This window comes from Miscanthus floridulus, chromosome 16 (assembly GCF_019320115.1).
Source record: "Miscanthus floridulus cultivar M001 chromosome 16, ASM1932011v1, whole genome shotgun sequence".
Taxonomy (NCBI): domain Eukaryota; kingdom Viridiplantae; phylum Streptophyta; class Magnoliopsida; order Poales; family Poaceae; genus Miscanthus; species Miscanthus floridulus.
The window spans coordinates 95,354,772-95,374,239 of NC_089595.1; the positions used below are offsets into that span (position 1 = coordinate 95,354,772).

The 19,468-nt window shown below is 48.1% G+C and overlaps 2 protein-coding genes across 2 annotated transcripts; one reads left to right on the top strand and one right to left on the bottom strand.

The window, feature by feature from the left end:
* The first annotated feature begins 676 nt into the window (after nt 1-676).
* Nucleotides 677-4,946, top strand: LOC136511843 (uncharacterized). Its single transcript, XM_066505871.1, has 8 exons — nt 677-1,057; nt 2,038-2,182; nt 2,259-2,409; nt 2,495-2,620; nt 2,714-2,794; nt 3,332-3,524; nt 3,619-3,889; nt 4,384-4,946. The coding sequence occupies exons 1-8, from the start codon at nt 863-865 to the stop codon at nt 4,590-4,592; spliced, it is 1,371 nt and encodes a 456-aa protein (XP_066361968.1). The 5' UTR covers nt 677-862; the 3' UTR covers nt 4,593-4,946.
* A 1,084-nt stretch (nt 4,947-6,030) lies between these two features.
* LOC136513815 (protein LURP-one-related 8-like) lies at nt 6,031-7,317 on the bottom strand. The gene has a single exon (XM_066507792.1). It carries the CDS (start codon nt 7,178-7,180, stop codon nt 6,509-6,511), a length of 672 nt encoding a protein of 223 aa, XP_066363889.1. The 5' UTR covers nt 7,181-7,317; the 3' UTR covers nt 6,031-6,508.
* Between the last annotated feature and the right edge of the window lie 12,151 nt (nt 7,318-19,468).

A 19,468-nucleotide genomic window follows, 5' to 3' on the forward strand; every position in this document is an offset into this window, starting at 1 on the left:
GAAGATCTACGGATCAAATCAAAGTTTTCAAGGTCCAATATGCCGATTCGTGAGGTAGGGCGAAGTGGAGAGAGAAAAAACCTGAGAGAGAGGAGAAAGAAGAGGAGGAAGGTTCGGGCAGGAAGGTTATGCGGCGTTTTAAAACACCACCTCGGCGCCAGCGCCAAGATCCACGGCGCCAAGCTTGGCGCCAAAAACCACAGCGCTAAGTTCAGCGCCAAGATCTACGGCGCCGAGATCTACGGTGCCAAGGTGTCTGCCAAGTCACCACCACGTTTGCGACGAGCCCAAGACCTTGGCGTCAAAATCTATGACGCCGAGACGTGTAAATTCAGCGTCACCAACAATGACGCTGAACTAAGGGTGCAGATTTTGAAAACATACCTCCAGAGGCATATTTGTGATTTTTTTTCAAAAAAGGACTAAAAAAACAAAAAAAATTCGGTCTGACTGATAGGTGGACCCAGTAAATCGGGACCCACGTATCAGCGAAATATTTCAGGAGGAGGCCAGGTCGCGTTCGCTCGGACACGACCCGAAAATTTCAAACCAGCGTAGCCAAACTCTTCGATCCCGCCCGCGCAGCCCGTCACTCACTGACGTTACGTCCCCACATGTCAGAGGTCACCAGGGCGCGTCATCTTTAAGACCTGTCCATTTCCCTTCATCCATCTCTCTCTCTTCTCCCCCCAATCTCTGAGCCGGAGCTCGAGCTCCCAAACCCTAGGCCTCACCGGGGAGCCATCTCCGCCACGCCAGCGATGCCTCTCGCCGCAGCGGCTTGACGGGGCCCGCCCGCAAACCTACCTCTTCGTCGGAGAGCGCGGCGTGGTTGCTGTGGGAGGCGCGGCGTGGGTGTGAAATGGAGCCGAGGCGGATCTCGGCGAGCCCGCGCCCGTGCAGCGGTCGGCGGGTGGTGGCGGCCAGGAAGAGGCCGAGACAGGAGGCCGTAGTGAGCAGCGTGCGTAAGCTGCAGCGCCGGGAGATCAGCTCCCGCCGCGACCGCTCCTTCGCCTTGAGCGCCGCGCAGGAGCGCTTCCGCAACATACAGCTGCAGGTTTGCCCCTAGCCCCGTCACCACTATCTCAAGCGTCAGTAAGTTAGATCCTTTTTCGTGGTTAGCCGCCAGTTCTTGGTGTGAGTAATTACGGGTGGGGTGTGCTCACTGGCCTAGTTTAGAGTGAGCCGGCCGATTTACGTGAGATCTATTTAGCATGCTTTTGAATTCTTGTTGGTAGCTGCGAGTGGAGTTCAGTGCTGAACGGTGTGCCCGATGAGAGGTTAAGATTGTCTGATACGTGTTGTGCGGCTTATATAGCAATGCTTGTTTGAGGAGTCGCCAATAATTTAATCTTCATCTGTGCGACTGTGTGTGTGTGTGTGTGTCAAAACCCTCTTTGCCTTCGCACTGGTCTGCTTAGGCATTTGTACAGTTCTGGTTTGTTCAGTCCGGGGCACTTTTTTATTTTATTTTATCTGGGGGCACATTGATATTTTCTTGGTCAAGGAAAAAGAGGGTACTGTGCGCTGAAATGCTGATGTTTGAGATTGTCCAAACCTGATAATCTAGGATTGTTTGAATCTGCTTATCCCCTATAGGCTGTAGCAAATGCCAGTTACAATTCTCTGCTGTAGTCTCTATGCTGCCAAGTTGGGTTGGTGCTACACATGCTGGAATCAGCTGCTAACCAAGTAACTGACTGTCACCTCTGTGCCAGTTGATGTCTTTGTTCTGTAGTATGAATTTGCCAATCTTGTCTCGTATTTCTGAATATTATTTTAGTACTTATTCTGCAGTCAATGAAGAGCAAGGATGTCATCCTAGTTTGAATAACTAGGTTTGTGTTATCATTGGCACTCCAATGCTCAAACACAATCACTTTGTGCCGGGAAATCACCGTATTAGAGCTGTCAACCTTTGCAATATCTGTCTTTTTGTCACTGTGCAGCAATAAATTTATCTCAAGTTCTGTTTTTGGTCACATCGATTGACTGCACTTTAAGTTTCTGATAAATCATGTTTGCTGTCGCTTTTAGGAAGAGTTTGATACTCATGATCCAAAGGAGAACACTTTGCTACTCCCTTACTTGAGGAAAAGGTCAAAAATCATTGAGATAGTTGCAGCGCGTGATATAGTCTTTGCTTTATCACAGTCAGGAGTATGTGCTGCTTTTAGTAGAGGTATGGCATTCCTGCCTTCTTGAAATCCATTTCTGCTTCCTCTGGCTGTCCTGAGATTCTCTTTTTATATTTCCAGAGACAAATCAGAGAATATGCTTTCTGAATGGAAGTCCAGATGAAGTTATCCGCAGTTTATTTTACAACAAGAATAATGATTCACTCATTACTGTGTCAGTATATGGTTCTGAAAACTTCAGTGCTCTGCGATGCAGAACAACTCGAATAGAGTATGTTTGTTGTTCCATATGCTTTATCAATGCAATTTTTTTTGTTATGTCATCTTCCTTAAGCTTTTTAACCCAACTATTCAAGGTACATTCGGCGAGGACAACCAGATGCTGGTTTCCCTCTTTTCGAGTCTGAGTCATTGAAATGGCCTGGATTTGTAGAGTTTGATGATGTCAATGGGAAGGTTTTGACTTACTCTGCTCAAGACAGGTATGCTGATTGCTGAGTCACTGACTTTGGTAATGGCTAAAAGAAACTGAATCTTCTGTGAATCTGCTCTGATGCCATCTCATCAATAAACAGCACTTACAAGGTGTTTGATTTGAAAAACTACACGCTACTGTATTCGGTGTCTGATAAGAATGTTCAAGAAATAAAGATCAGGTAATTTGATATTTCCTTCTTCCTGTGTTCCCTTTTCCTGTATGTTACTGTATTAGATACTCTTTATGCTTCTTTTGACTTTGATGTGTGGTAAATTGATCAGCCATCATTTTAATGTCTCTTACATCAGAAGTCATAACAGCAACAGGTTTGGCACTTAGGGGGTGTTTGGATCCTGGGGCTGAAAATTAGCTCATCTTGTGATAATGGGCTAAACAGGGACTAATGAAAGCTAATGGGCTTGAGGCCCCACTAGTTCTTATTAGCCCATGTTCAACCCTCCTATTTGGCATCCAAAAGCCAGGGCTAATAGCCCATGGGATCCAAACCCCCCTTAGACATCTTTAAAATGGACAGAATCATTCAAATATAGGGTAGGATATATACTAGCGCATGGACTCTGGGCAATAGTAGTTCTTACAACAGATCTTGTCTGTATACTTTCAGCTTGAAGTATTTTATTTGATTCTTCAGTTGGCTGTACATATTTGCAATTTGCATTTGTCCAATCTCAAATTATCTCTTTTCTTGTCATAGCCCTGGGATAATGCTATTGATTTATACAAGAACAAGCAGCTCGGTACCTCTGAAGATTCTTTCCATTGAGGATGGTACAGTCTTGAAGTCCTTCAGCCACCTTCTCCATCGTAACAAGAAGGTAGATTTCATTGAACAGTTCAATGAAAAGCTTCTGGTCAAGCAGGAAGGAGAGAATCTCCAAATTCTGGATGTAAGCCTTGTACCTAAATGCAATCAAACAAAGAATATTTGTTTCGTCATTAGGGTTTTAACTCTGAACTCACTCGTGTACCTAATTTCTGTAGGTAAGGAACTTCCAGTTGACAGAAGTGAGCAGAACTGAGTTTATGACTCCATCTGCCTTTATCTTTCTGTATGAGCTGCAACTGTTCCTGACATTCAGGAATCGATCAGTAGCAGTTTGGAACTTTCGAGGTGAACTGGTCACATCATTTGAAGATCACCTGTTGTGGCACACTGACTGCAACACAAACAACATATACATTACAAGTGATCAAGATCTTATTATTTCATACTGCAAGGCTGACTCAACTGATTCATCTTCAGAAGAAAATGGTGAGCATCTTTTATATATATTGTTCAACTGCTCCTGTATTTTTTTTTTGCAGTGCGTGTTGCATTCTCCTGGTTATGTTCTTTTGATTTTCCCTTGTAATGTTCTTTCACTGCCAGCTAGATCATGTTTCATGTGCTTCCCAGATCAAACTATTTAACTAAAATTGCCATTGCCTGAACTCATAGATCATGATGCATGTTTCGTTCTAAGCTTGATTTTGTTTCAGTTTGATAAATTGGTCAACTGTTTTGGATGGAATTCACTGTAGTTTTTTTTTTTCACTTCAGTTTGATGTACATAAAATGGCACACGCATGGTATTCACTACTTCAAACTTTTTTGTAACTGACAAATATAGTGCCTAGTATTTGGCTGGGACTTCTTTTTTAATATTGCATTTCATCCTTCCTTTTAAGATTATTGAATGAAACTGCATTTCTTGTGCTGGCGCTTATAAAATTATTGAACAATAATATTTCTTTCCTATAATGCAGCTGGCTCTATAAACATCAGCAGCATACTGACTGGCAAATGCTTGGCCAAAATAAATCCTGGAAATTCATGCAAGCAAAAGAAAGCATGGAGGTTCCAGAATACGGTCTCGGAGGCCCTTGAGGACATCACAGCTCTTTACTATGACGAAGATCGTGATGAGATCTACACTGGCAACCGGCATGGCCTTGTCCATGTGTGGTCGAACTGAAAGCTGAAACTGTGGCAGCTTTCACCCACAGCACGGTGATCTTCACCTGTATGTGTATTAACAGCTTGTACCTCACGTGGCAGGGGGCATGAAGAGGACCCCCAGCCACCAGGTACGTATGTTCATTTTTGAGGCAATTTGTTATTTATCTCAGCATGCCAAGAGTTCTCTCCACCCATTCAGAAATCAGAACCATCCAGATTCGTTGTAGAATTGGCAATCGTTGTGCGTTTTCACTGTAGCATGTAGCTTTTTGGGAATGCCGATTATGTCCCTCAACTCAGCCACAGAGCGAGTTCAAGTGTAACGGATGTTCCTTGCAAGTAATGAAATTCATTCGTTGAGTTCTCATTTCGTCGAAATGCTTTCACTGTTGAACTGCCAAGAGTATGTATGCTCAGAAATGCGGAATCCTATACTCTGACTGAATGTCTTAGGCCTGGTGAGGGTGCTTAGGCCTCGTTCGGCTTATCCCATATTTGGTTTGTTCGGCTTGTTTTTTTAGTTGGAACAGTGTTTTTTTCTCACAACAATTTAGTTAGAACAGTCTTTTTTAGCTAGTTTTAGTAAGCCGAGGGGGGCCTCAGTAGTCACCAGAGAGGATGCTGCTCATTCAGAGTGCATACTCAAGCACAAGTCAGTCTTGTTTTTTCGTGGCCAGAATTTAGATTAATCTAAACTTTGGTTGACTAGAGAGGAGCAACAGGCCTGAGGTTCGTTTGCAACACGGGAACTGGAGCGTTTGCTAATGGAACTCCTGCCTTCCAAACGAACTCTAAAACTCTGAATCCTGCGGCCACCCACTAGGCCACTACGCTCGGTCCGCCTGTTCGCTTGCTCGTAAACGATCGTAAATTTCCAGCCGGGAACAGTGTTTTTCTCTCACATTAAACCAGTCAGCAGTAAATAATCCACGATCGTTTACGGTCTCCCGAACCGGCTGACGCAACCACCTTGGCGAGTCGGCGATCTCCGACGGCAGAACTTTCGGCGTCCGGAATTTCAACACGCACCACTAGCTTAGCTTGGGGCAAGCAAGACGACTAGACCAAACCAGAGTGATCAAGTGCTGAGCCGACCAGGGCTGGCGCCTGGAAAAAGGAAGCACGCCACCAACCATTTGTTTCGCCGCGTGCCGGCGAGGCCGTTAGGATTTCGGTCCCGGGCAGGGCAGTCCAGATGCTTGGCCCGGATCCACCGTTCAGTCTCAGTCTCGCCACTCCATCATGGTAGCATGTATGTACAGGGGCTCATGAAGTGGGGGACAAACAAGCGTGACGCTCTAGCTCAAGCATGCCCCTCTCCTCCTTTATCGCCCCGTTCGCTTGGCTTATAAACTGTATTTTTTCAATCAACGAATAATATTTTTCTCTCACAACAAATCAGCCAACAGTACTTTCAGTCATGACTTATCAGGCATGCGAACAAGGCATATGTGTGGACTGAATTTGAACCGACACAGCAGCACTGTCCAAGTGATTTTTGTTGGCATGCCAACCTTTTCTTCTGAAAAAAAAGTTGATTCTCCGAACGCAATTCAGACTGCGCATGAGAAAATGCAATAGTGGGGAAAAACAGAGAGAGACACAGGGGAATTGTCCTACTCTAACCTCTTTTTTTTTGTTTTTTTTGAAGTATTTACACTTTGCTCCCTCTTTACAAGGTGTAAGGTTTTACTGCCGGGTGCCGGGTTAAAAAAAAACCCACACACGCCAAGGGGAGCTTCAATCCACGTTCACATTCTATGAGTGACCCCAGTTAATCGGCTTTTTGATATCAAAGAGGAACGAAAAAAAATGGCAGCCATGAGCAACTGCTGTGCTCCCGGGCCCAAACAATTGGGGGGGCAAAAGAAGAGGGAAAAAAGCACCCATGCCAATGGAATGGCACGGCGGCGATATACAGAGAGCGCTGCACTAGGAGGACCAGCTCCTGAGCAGGGACGGCTTGCCGAACATCTGGTCGAGCGCGAGGACGACGGCCATGGCCAGCGACACCTCCATCCCGGGCTGCACCACCAGCCGGAACACGTCCGAGCCCACGGTCTCCTTGGGGAGCACCTCCGCCACGGCCCGCCGCCGCTCGTCGTACACCGTGCAGCGCCGCCGCAGGTACGACCCCTCCACCTCGTACCCGCCGGCGCCGGTTTTCGCGGCGGCTCCGCTAGAGCACACCGCGACGTGCGCCATGGACTTGGCGCCGCCGCCCCCGCCCCCGCCGCCGCCGCGCATGTACTGCGCCGCCCGCTTCACGGCGTAGAGCGGCGGCAGGCGCCGGGTCTCCTCGCCCGGGTACACCAGCCACTGGTCGGACCCCAGCCCGAGGCCGATCAGATTCCTGCAGCGGCGGAGGGTGAACACGGGGCAGCCCGCGGCGTCCATGAGCACGACCTCCGCGCGGGAGTCGGACGCGTAGCTGTCCACGCGGTACACCAGGTCGCCGCGGGCGTCGAACACCGTGAACCCCCTGCCGTTGAACAGCAGCGACTTGCGCCACACCGTCAGAGTGACCGGCTCCTCGTCGGCCGGCGCCGGCGGCTGGCCGAGGGACGGCGGCACGGCGACGTTCGGGTGTACCTTCGCCGTCATGCTTAGATCAGCAGACTGATGTTTCTAGATTTAAGAATGGTGGAGAGATGGGAGGGAGGAAGTTAGCTCGCTAGCTATGCTAGAGGGAGGAGAGAAATGGCAGTTTATGATTGTGTCACGGCTTGAGAAAGAGGGGTGGACGTGAGCAGTATATATACACACTCCATGGACAGGAATGCCCCTGGATAATTAGGTTGGGTTGGAAGGGTTATGTGGCAGATGGCTCTCACGTGTATTGGGGCAGGGGATGAGATTATTAACTATATGTTCCACCCTAATAATGCTCTGCCACTTTTATCTAAAGTTTAAACTAACATGAAACTTTAGACAATACAATAGAGACACATTTACACTCATGTAAACATGAATCTTGGCTAGGATCCACCCGAGGACTACAATCAGGTAAAAGGGTTAGAAGTATATATTGTTTGCTTATAAATGTATGGTAAGCATTACTTTCTTGAGGCCGGTTTAAAAGATATAAGGTAGATGTATTGGTTAGGTATCATAAATGATGGAACATGTCCGCTTGAGTTTAAATCTTGATTTAGCATAGGTGCACATATTTACAGATCATTATTTTTTCAGCGCCGGCTAAGTTACAATTACGTTATCAAGTTTAAGATAAGCCAACGTAATGCATAATAAGGTCATGGACACAGGCAGAGGCGGAACTATGTTCAGAAGATTGGGTATGGCCGCACCAACACAAAAATAAAAAACAGATCATATTCGTACATTTATGTCACAAATCCTTGGAGGCATGAGACAAGCATACCCTTTTGGTTTTTCTCTAGCTTTGCCCCTAGACACAGGATATGCAGGTGAGAATTCCAGGGCGGGTGCATGTATGTAGAGTGTTTGCACACATTACGTTCCAAAAATAATGACAGCGCTTTCTTTTAAAGGTGCAAGAGGAAGCCATCGTTTCAAGATTTTTAAGATTGGAAGGAATCTTAGGTCCTATTTGGTTGGCACAACTCAGCTTTATTAGTGAAGGTGTTTTTTTTGGAAAATGCTTCACGAGAAGCTTTCTTGGTGAAGAGAGTTGTTTTGAAAAAAAATGTTTGGTAAATAGCTTCACCAACAACTTCATGCATGACTAAGAGAGAGAAATGAGGAAAATAGCTATGAAAAGCTATTTCTGTCAGCTTCACCTCCCTCTTTCCTTTGTGAAGCATAAAAAAAGCTTCACCCATGAAGATGCGTTTAAAAAAGGGTGTTTGGCAAAAAAAAAAAAAAAAACTCACCATAGCTCATGAAACTGTTGGTAAGAAGCTATGCCAAACAGAGCCTTAACCATACAACAAATTTGTTAACAAAATAGGCTTATGTAGCCACCTCTTCAAATCCTCCCCCACTCTTCATAATGTTTTCAAACCAGGCTGATATTGGAGTTACTATGAGAAGTTTAAGAAAGAGCGGTAAAACTAATTTGATGCATTTTGTTACTCATAAAAAAGGCTGTTAATTAGCCTTATTAGAATCTATAATTACAGCGTCTGGCAGCTTCCTTGGAGCATCTTTTTCATGGTATCACTTCTCTCAGCCAAACGTACTACAAAGAGTGATCAGTAAGAGTTATTTATGTTGTGTAATCTATATTTGACTATTTTGAAAAGAAAAGAGAGTCCAACAACTATTGTATCTGACATTCTAAAATAGCAAGCCATCTATCCCAGAATTCTCCCATGATAAATATAGCTTGCATATGCCGCTAGCCATCTGCCTCGCCGTACTAGAAAGGCTGTTGAAGTTTTCCGTGTTTTTGCGAGAATTTCTATTTTAGAGATTGGCTAAATCATGAGTTTAGAGCAACTCCGAGAGATTGTGTAAAATAAGAGTCTAAAATCCATGATTTAGCCATTCTCTAAAATAGAACATCCTTCAAAAGAGTAGAGTAATGCAACAGTCTTTTTAAATTTCTCATTATCCATTTTTTAAAGCTGACATGTCAAACTGAGATTGGTTCGTTTTCCCGTTTCCTATACTCCAGCCACTTGCTTGCACACCAGCATACAGATGGCGAGCCTTCATGGCATGCTATTTTTACCCAACGAGAAGTGCGGGATAGATGACTTATTATTTTGGAAAACATGATAGAATAGCTGTTGGAGTTGTGATTCTTCCAAAAATACCTAAAATAGCATTTCACGATACAAATAGCAACTCTCTTGGAGTTGCTCTTAGCTATCTATTTTTACCAACTCTTTTAGAGTTGCTCTAAGAACTACACTTTCTACTAATGTCTATTCATTTTGCAGGAATTATTGCATGAGAGAATAAGAACGAAGTTCTACCAAACAAGCTCTTACCCTCTTCTGTATTCACGTCTCCGGCTCGACGGCGTTGCTAAAATTTACGACCACTATAAACCCCGATATTTCTCGCATTCGTAATCAACGTCGCTGCTCTTGCAATTCGGGTTGGTAACGTTGGTTAATTACGACCAATTCTTTAAGCGGTTTGGCCATGTTCTACGCTGTCGTTTCATTCATTAAAAAAGATGTTCCTACGCTGTCGCTGGTCAAAATCATTCCCCGAAACCGACCGAACGCGTGGCACGAGGTGGGGATTCGGGTGGCCAGGATGAGGCGAGCGCGCGCTGGGGGCGGCCCGCGGCCGAGAGATGCAGCCCCCGCATAGGCGCTCGCTGAGTCGCTGCCGCCGCCCGCGTTCGTCAGCACCCGGCGTGGTCGGCTGGAGATTAGAATAAAAACGATTGATTAGTGGCAGCTGCGAAGCGATGAAGGCAGCGAGATCTTTATCTCGAACCATAAGCAAGAACGCCAAGCTTATGGCTTTTAACAATTGCTGTACGGGGATGTCGTTATTAGCTGTTAGCTTAAGATTATTATTCTACGTAGGTAATCTAATCTAATGGTTACGAAGTGATTGTCGTTGGAGTTTCAGTAGCCAGAGAGCCGTGCAGACTCGGTGTTGATATTTCTCTGGACTCTTGTGGCGTGATGGAGGAGATGACGTCATATGCATTAGTTTTATACATGAGATGAGAGTCCGTCAGTTTTTCTTTGTTTCTTCGTGAAACTCAGGGATCGAGTCCTATGAACACACATAAGCATATCCTGCCCTAATAGGCATCTTCGAAGAACAGAGTTGGATCAATAAAAGTTGAGATTGATGAAATCATCGTAGATGCATCGCTGCTGTTCCTAATGATAGAGTTGGATCGATAAATCTTGAGATTAACAAAACCATCGTCGATGCATCGATGCTCTTCCTAACCTAATAAGCAACTTCGAAGGGCTGAGCTGAATTAACAAGTCTTGAGATTGACAAAGTCATCATTGACACGTCCCCTACAACCAAAAAAAATAACACCACTAAATTCGAGAAAAAGTCCAGAAAAATGTGATCACATATGTCAAGTCGAAAAAATAAACATAAGTGGGTTGGTTCCACCATAAAAGTTCACCCTTGTTTTTAAGTACATGGCATTTACCACAAAAGCTAATTAATGCAAGCGAACGCTAGTCCAGTTGGCTAGCTGCTACCACGTTGCACCCTTGCGGCCGGAGTTCGAACCCCCACGGAAAATTCCCATCGTCTGCCTCACACCAAAGTACAGGTCTAAGGCCATCCCAGTCTCACAGGAGCTACGGTGCCGCTGTGTATGGGTGGGGCAGGGGTTCAACGGTTTTCTTAACCTGCGTGAGAATGTCTTCTTCTTAAGCACAATGCTCGGAGCTATCTTACCCCGCGGGTCGAGTTTTTTTTTTAAATATGAGGTTTATGGTAACATAATAAAGTTAAAAAAGAAACTAGTAGCTATAGTCGTCAAATTTCATCAGTGTGCTGAACTAATTAAGAATAATCTACGTATTATGTTTCTGGGAAATTAGAAATTGAGATCGCTTGATGTGCTCCAGCCTGCAGCATAAGTTGTCAAATTGATTTTTTTCCATTAAATCCACTGATTTGTAATCACAACTGACAGATGTGTCCAGAAGCAAAGCAATAAACCAGATCCACAGATACGAAAATGTACTACATCATCACTACTAGCAACCTGATTCTGGCTACAAGCCTACAACCCATGAGTCTCAGAATGCAAATTGCAAAATATATGAAATGAAACACATTGAAGAATTCAGATTCAGTTAATACTATACAAATGAAAATATAAACTTTTGTCGTTTATTAAGCATGATTAGAAATGTAATGACGATTAATACGCGACATTTTTAGCTAGCTGATCCTGATCCAGATCACACCGTGAGCACTGGCAGTGCCAGCCTAAAAAAGATCAAGGCTCGATTAAATCGGGGTATCAGAAGCCAAGCTATACACAGATGACTGCATAGGACAACAACCATCATCAGACTAGTGCTGGACATGTACTCGATCTAATTGCCAGTAAACAAACCTCTGATGATGCTATCGTCTAGCGAATAACTAATGATTGATTGTCTGGTTGATTACTTGCATCAAGCATTTTTCGGTTGCATCCGACGTAGATCCTTCAGCTGGTAGCTGGTCGTAGCTTAGCTGGTGTACTGCATGTTCTATTTATATGTACACTTCCCTTTTTTGAAAGAAAAGGAAGTGAGATCCAACTAAGTCGATGGTACTTTTTAAGCAAATCTTTATGCTATCAGTTTCTTGCTTTGTTTCCTGCCTAATTATCTGGGGTTTCTCTTCAATTATACGAAAGTCGATTAATTAATCATATGGGCAATCCTTTGTTTGTGCTAAATCAGTTTGTTAAATGTGATTTAGCAGATCTTCTTCCCTACCAAGAATTATTTTAATTTCTTTTGTTTAGCCTAAAATACAATATTTAGAGAATCTGTTCTGTTCATAAACCAATCATTTAGCTAGGTTTCCTTATCATTGGTCTGGATGCAGAAAAATAAAAATTGAACAGACCTACTACTAGCAGTAGCAGTAGATGTCAATCAGCCAGGTGTTTTGAAGACAATTCAGTACCATAGATAGAGTTGAGGAACTGGTCAGGAATTAACTAGTACTCCGTGCTAGATTAGTAGCGTCTTCATTTTTCAATGTCTACAGGAAAATGATGTTTTCTCAGTCAATAGATCATGTCCAAATCAGGATTAAGCTAAAAAAAATGGTCTTCCACCACTTCTCTAATTTCTAGAGCGTTCCATTCTGCTCCCCTGGCCCGGCCACAGGGTTAGTTGAGATATTTGACAAGTCTAGTCTCCGTTGCCCCCATTATGTTCATTCGATGAAGGCTGTAACTCTGTACCGCCTTTTGTGTTTCGGCCTCTTGGCCCTTTCAGTTGGATGGACAGATACATCATACATCATACAGTTGGATGGACAGATACATCATACATCATATCTGCATTAAAAAAAAGTAACTTTCACCATCGTAATTTTGTATATATATGGCCACAGTGAATGAGAGATTTCTAGTTTCTGTAGCTTGAGTGAATTGCATCATAAGCCCATCAGCTAGACCAGTTCCATTGCCCTCATCTCTCAAGTTCTTTTTCAGAATTAATTCCTCTTGGATCTAGCACCTCGCAAGAATTCAATCTAAGAACAACGTAACACCAGTCACCATGCTATGAACCCTAGTTCATATAGGAGATAGAGAGGATAACTGTCGGTACAGAAAGTGACCAACTAGTAAATATTTGTAGTTTTGCTGCACGTTGTGATCGAAGGTGGCCTAGCACTCAATGACACAGGATTTATACTGGTTCAGGCAACGTGCCCTACGTCCAGTGTGGGTCGGTCGGTGACTTTATTCCTGAGCCCAGGTGCTCGAAGTCTGTAGTGGGGTTACAAACGAGAGAGAGAGATGGGGTGTCCGGTCGGAAGGGCCGAGATCGACAGGAGCTATGCTATGAACGAAGTGTCCAAGCGTGTGCTTGAGGGGTTGCGAGTTATCGATCTAATGAACCTGAACATGAAGAAGTCGACTTGGGTTCACCGCCTGTGTTTGGAGGGAGCACATCCCCTTTTATAGAAGAAGGGGATAGCTTTACAAGTGAAAGGGAGAGAGAGTACGGACGTTTCTAAGCCTTGTTGCCCACGCCGACGGGGACGGGATAATGGTGGGCGCCCGCAATACTATTGATGTCATTGCAGAATGTCAGGTACATGTGGGAGGTTGAGCTGCTTTCTTCAAGACTGGAGGACGTCAGTACCTTCAAAAATGCTGTCTCGCCGACTGGAGGCATGGCTTTACCACGTTCACCTGGTACGGTGAATTCCGGCACCCACAATACTGTTGATGCCCGGAGGCACATGGGGGGTCTTACCGTACGGGTGTTTTGACCGGCGCCTATAATACTGTAGAGGTAAACATTGGCGCCTACAATACTATTTGTGGCAGGGCGGTTGTAAAATACTGTTCCGCAGGGTATGGTCCCTGGTGCCGTGGTTTGACTTGCGAGCCCCGTCTTGCCTTCCTTCGTACGTCTTCTGGTTCTTTTCGAGCGGGCGTCCCCGGTCGGATGCCCCCAGTCGGTTCTGGCGCACCAGTCGGAGAATAGCAATGGGCAGGGTTTTCTATGAACCCCGGTCGGAGACACGGGGTCGGAGTCGGAGGTGGTCCTCGGGTTAGGCTTTCCGAGTGGAGGCCGTGAGAAGGCGGCCGGGGCCTAACGCTAGCGCTCTGATCGGAGAGGCTGTTCGGAGTTGGCCTGAGCCTGAGCTAGTGCTCTGGTCGGAAAGATGGGTCGAAGGCGGCCAGGGCCTGAAGTGAGTGCTTCGGGCTGTTGAATTTAGACTCTCGGGCCGGTCCAGAGGAAAAAAGGCCGTCCTCCTAGGCCGAGCCCTGGCGTGGAAGTCGGTCCCGAGGGACCCCGGGTTTATGAACCCGACAGGAGCCCCCGAGCCCCCGGGCAATTCAGGCAGAATTGTCCGGGGGATTTTTGTCTTGTCGGCGGGTGCGCGCGAGCGCACCCGTGGGTGTAGCCCCCGAGCCCCCGGGCAATTCATGCCGAACCGGCTGGGGGGTGTTTCTGAGTTTGTCAACGGGGGATGTCTTTCTGTTTTGTCGGCGGGCCCCCGAGCCCTAGGCGGTTCGGGCCGAACCGGCTGGGGGTGTTGTCTCAGCAGGCGTGTATGCGCGTTTTTTAACCAAGGCGTCGTTGCGCAGCCGAGGTGGTGAGGTGTGGGGGGTAGGAAAAAAAGCAGAACTCACCGAGGATAGGGACGAGGTGGAATCGCGAGTAGCCCTAGGCGTCGGTGCGCGCCGTGGATCAAGAGAGTTAGTTTTAGTTAGTGAAGCCGTCTGAAGCCGTTACGCGAGTTTAGGAGTCGCGGTCCCAGGTTTTATTGGAGCGTAGTGAAGCCGTCTGAAGCCATTACGTGAGTTTAGGAGTCGCGGTCCTAGGAGCTGTAGCCGGATGTCGCCGATCCAGTCGACGTGAGTTCGGAGTCGCGGTCCCAAGAGCCGTAGCCGGATGTCACCTATCCCGTCGACGCGAGTTCGGAGTCGCGGTCCCCAGAGCTGTAGTCGGATGTCACCGATCCAGTCGACGTGAGTTCGGAGTCGCGGTCCCAAGAGCCATAGCCGGATGTCGCCGATCCTGTCGACGCGAGTTCGGAGTCGCGGTCCCTTGGCATTTGAGCCCCTGAGCCCTGTTGGGCCTTCGTGGGGGTTTGTGTGAGTCATTTTGCGCTACCCCATCTGGTTCCTCACAACCGGAGGGGCTGAGTTTCGTCGCCTGTCCCGATCGGTCGGGCTCGAAGACTAGCTCGGTGAGCTCGCTAACGGGTGTGATCGAGCAGAATCCGGGTCCATCGTTCGTGACGGGGTCGGCATAGCCCTCTTGTGGCATTCCACTACTCCTTTGCCTGCAGCCCGGCAGATGCCTAGGTTGTTCCGAAGACCGACCCGGGTGGCCTAATGGCCTCCCCTCGATGGAGATTCTATGGGCTTGGCGAGAGGTTCAGGATCGAACGAGAAGGTTGAGATGACCCGTTTTGCTAGACCGAGCAAAGGCCGCATGGTGCTCATCTATGGTTTTCTCCCCTGGCTCTGTTTGGTTGCTCATGTCGAATGAGGCAAGCCGCCGCTTCGTGGCGCAACACGGAGCGTTCTGATGCATTTCGCTGCACGTGCGATGCTTAGTTCCCGAGCCCCTGGGCGGTTCGTGCCCTAACCGTCCGGGGGGTTCAGGCGTATGAGATGAATGCGCGTATGGATGTATGAATGATTTGTAATGAAATAGAGGGGCTTTGATAGTGTTTTACCTTGACAACTGGAGTAACGGGGTTCGAAGAGCTCCAGTCGAAAACGTCCGATCGGTACCTGCGCTTGTTAATCGTGGGTTAGCCCTCGTGTGAATAGTTTGTATTAATGAACACATGCTCACCTTGATGACCTAAGAGACGGGGTTCAGAGAGCTTTAGTCGGAAATGTCCGACCGGGACCCATGCTCGTCATTCGGGACGGAGTTGGCGTGGCCCGCATGGGGCACCCCTTTGATTCCTACCTGTATCTCAGGTGTGGATACTGAGCGATTCGATCGACTCAGGGGGCAGGTTGGTCTCTCGACGGAGATTTCGTGTGGTGGTGCCTGCACGACTTGAGTGATGGGGTTCGAAGAGCTCCAGTCGGAAACGTCCGACCGGTACCTGCGCTTGTCAATCGTGGGTTAGCCCTCGTGTGAATAGTTTTGTATTAATGAACACATCCGTGCTGTCCTTGTGATAGAACCACGATATTCGTTCCCTGTGTTTATCTTAGCATAACTTTTGTTTTTTATCCTTTCTTTCTCGTACCTGCCCGTTTGTTCCGTAGGCTGCGACCTTGTGAGCCCGGGGCGTGGCCCGCGAGGCTCAGCTATTCGTAACCATAGGAAAAGGCGGGGTGCGTTTGGTTGGGAGTAAGAACAGAGTTACGTAAGGTAAACACCGGGAATGGAATGTGTTTCTGTTTGGGGACATCGTTGCTTTATCGTGCGATAGTAAAAAGAGAGGTAATATTTTAATATTGTACCCTTATGGAGCCCCCGAGCGATCCGGGCTAAAAGTGCTTCGGGCAGGGGTGCTCTTATGGGAGCATGTTCTAACTAAAAAGTGGTTTAGACCAAATTTAGGGGAAAAACGACGTAGCTGTTCAATGTTCCAAGTGTTGTTGAGAAGGTTGCCGTTGTTGTCCTCCAGTCGGTAGGTGCCTGGTCGGACTACTTCGGTTACCGTATAGGGTCCTTCCCATGGTGGAGAGAGCTTGTGTTTTTCCTCCGTTGATTGGGTCCTCTGGAGTACGAGGTCGCCGACTTCGAGAATCCTTCCTCTGATCTTCCTTTCGTGGTACCTGCGGAGGGTTTGTTGGTAGCGAGCGGAGCGGATGATGGTTGCTTCATGGGCCTCTTCGAGTAGGTCGACTGCGTCTTGTTGGGCCTCCGCGGCTTGGTCGCGGTCGAAAGCCTTCACTCTTGGTGCGCTGTGGTCGAGGTCGGAGGGCAACACTGCCTCGGCTCCATAGGCCAGGAAGAAGGGTGTGAATCCCATAGATTGGTTTGGGGTCATTCTTAGGCTCCAGAGGATCGCTGGGACCTCCGTAACCCATCGCCTGGCGTATTTGTTGAGCCGGTCGAAGATGTGTGACTTAAGTCCATGGAGGACCATGCCATTGGCACATTCGACCTGACCATTAGTTCATGGATGTCCGACCGAGGCCCATTCGATCCTGATGCCGTATCCGTCGCTGAAGTTTAGGAACTTTTTTCCAGTGAAGTTAGTCCCGTGGTCAGTGATGATACAGTTGGGAACGCCGAATCGGTAGATGATGTCAAGGAAGAATTTGACTGCCTCCTCCGACCGAATGTTAGTGATGGGTTTGGCCTCTATCCACTTGGTGAATTTGTCGACCGCTACGAGTAGGTGAGTGAAACCGCCCAGGGCCTTTTTGAGGGGTCCTACCATGTCGAGGCCCTAGACCATGAATGGCCAGGTGATAGGGATGGTTTGGAGGTCTTGTGCCGGCAAATGGGTTTGTCGGGCGTAGAACTGGCATTCCTCACACCTGCGAACGACTTCCTCTACATCTCGTAGTGTGGTAGGCCAGTAAAAACCTTGGTGGAAGGCTTTTCCAACCAGTGACCTTGGGGCCACATGATGCCCGCAAATGCCAGCATGAACCTCGAGGAGGAGATCCCTCCCTTGGCTAGTGAGGATACATTTCATGAGTACCCCTAATGGGCTCCGTTTGTAGAGCTCGTCACCGAGTGCGACGAAGGTCTTGGTGCGTCGAGCGATTTGTCGGGCCTCCATCCTTTCGGGCGGGAGAACCTCTTCGAGGATGTAGACGAGTAGCGGTATTCGCCAATCAGTTTGCTTGGGCGTCAATATGGCGATGCTCGCGGGTGGCATAGAGGTACTGGGATCAGAGCCCCTAGGCGCTGGTTGGGCGTCGGGGTCAGAGACCCTAAGCACCGGCTGGGCGTTGGAGAGCGTCCGGGTCGGACCTTCCAAGATGCGAGCGGATGGCTCATGGATGTCATTGATGAAGACCCCGCTTGGGGACGGATCCTGCCTGGCGGCCAGTTTTGCGAGGAAATCGGCGGCATCATTGTCCCTTCGAGGGACGTGATGCAGTTCGATCCCCTGGAATTTGTCCTTGAGCTTGCGCACCTCCTGGCAGTATGCCATCATGAGGGGGCTTTTGCAGGAGGACTCCTTCATGACCTGATCAATGACTAGTTCTGAGTCGCCACGGACATAGAGTCGCGTAGCGTCGAGCTCGATGGCGATGCGGAGTCCGTTGATAAGGGCCTTGTATTCTGCGGTGTTGTTTGAAGCGAAGAAGTGGAGGCGAATGGCATAACGTAGCCTACTCCCATCCGGGGAGATCAGAACCACTCCAGCTCCTGAGCCGGGCGCCATTACGGACCCATCAAAGTACATTGTCTAGTATTCATGGGTGATGTCCGGGATTGGTAGCCAGACCTCCGTCCATTCGGCGACAAAATCCATGAGAGCCTGAGACTTAATAGCGGTGTGGGGGGTATATCTGATGTCGTGGCCCATGAGTTCAAGAGCCCACTTGGAGATTCGTCCTGCAGCGTCGCGGTTGCGGATGATGTCTCCGAGTGGGTATGAAGTGATGACCATGACTTCATGGTCGGTGAAGTAGTGTAGGAGCTTCTTGGTCGCCATTAGTACAGCGTATAGGAGTTTCTACACCTGGGGGTACCGGACCTTGGGGTTGGTAAGCACTTCTCCGACGAAGTATGCGGGTCGCTGCACTTTGAGCTGGTGTCCCGGTTCCTCCCTCTCTATGACCAAGGCGGCGCTCACCACATGGTTACTTGCCGCGACGTAGAGGAGGAGGGGTTCTCCCCGCTTGGGAGCGACGAGGATTGGGGCCGACGTTAGGGACGTTTTGAGGCTTTTGAGAGCCTGTTGGGCTTCCTTAGTCCAGACAAAGGCGTCCGTCCTTTTGAGGAGCTTGTAGAGCGGCATCCCCCGTTCGCTGAGCTGGGAGATGAAGCGGCTTAAGGCAGCCAGGCAACCGGTGAGTCTCTACACGCCCTTGACGTTGCATATGGGGCCCATGTTGGAGATGGCTATGATCTTTTCGGGGTTGGCTTTGATGCCGCGCTCGGATACAATGTATCCAAGCAGTTTCCCCTTTGGAACCCCGAAAACACACTTTTCGGGATTCAGCTTGATGTTGAACCTTCGGAGGTTTGCGAACGTCGCGGCCAAGTCTATGATCAGGTCGCAAGCTTGAGCCATTTTGACCACTATGTCATCAACATAGACAGCGATTGTTGGTTTCGGCCGCTTAGCCTAATTGGGCTGGTCGTGCGGGTCGATTTGGTCGGCGAAGCATTGCTGCATGCACCTTTGGTAGGTGGCGCCGGCATTCTTCAGGCCGAAACCATACGGGGTGATGAACGAGGTTGCGAGCTGATCGGACTCTTTCATCGTGATCTGGTGATAGCCTGAGTAGGCATCCAGAAAGGAGAGGATTTCGTAACCCGAGGTGGAGTCAACTATCTGGTCTATGCGTGGTAATGGGAAATGATCCTTCAGGCACGCTTTGTTAAGTCCAGTATAATCGATGCACATTCTCTACTTCCCAGTCTTCTTTCTGACTAGGACGGGATTGGCAAGCCAGTCGGAATGGAAGACCTCCCTGATGAACCTGGCTACTAGGAGTTTGGTGATTTCCTCGCCTATGGCCCTAAGCCTTTCATCGTCGAAGCGACGCAGGCATTGTTTGGCGGGCTTAGAGCCCGGGGTAAGGCGTAGTGTGTGCTCGGCGACCTCCTGGGGTATCCCCGGCATGTCAGACGGCTGCCATGCGAAGACATCGCGATTGTCGCACAG

Excerpts from the sequence above, each read along its gene's own strand:
- LOC136513815 (XM_066507792.1), bottom strand. The coding sequence starts at position 7,180 with ATGACGGCGAAGGTACACCCGAACGTCGCCGTGCCGCCGTCCCTCGGC.
- LOC136511843 (XM_066505871.1), top strand. The coding sequence starts at position 863 with ATGGAGCCGAGGCGGATCTCGGCGAGCCCGCGCCCGTGCAGCGGTCGG. Across the intron at positions 3,525-3,618 it reads AGAATCTCCAAATTCTGGAT|GTAAGGAACTTCCAGTTGAC; the intron begins GTAAGCCTTGTA and ends TAATTTCTGTAG. Across the intron at positions 3,890-4,383 it reads TTCATCTTCAGAAGAAAATG|CTGGCTCTATAAACATCAGC; the intron begins GTGAGCATCTTT and ends CCTATAATGCAG.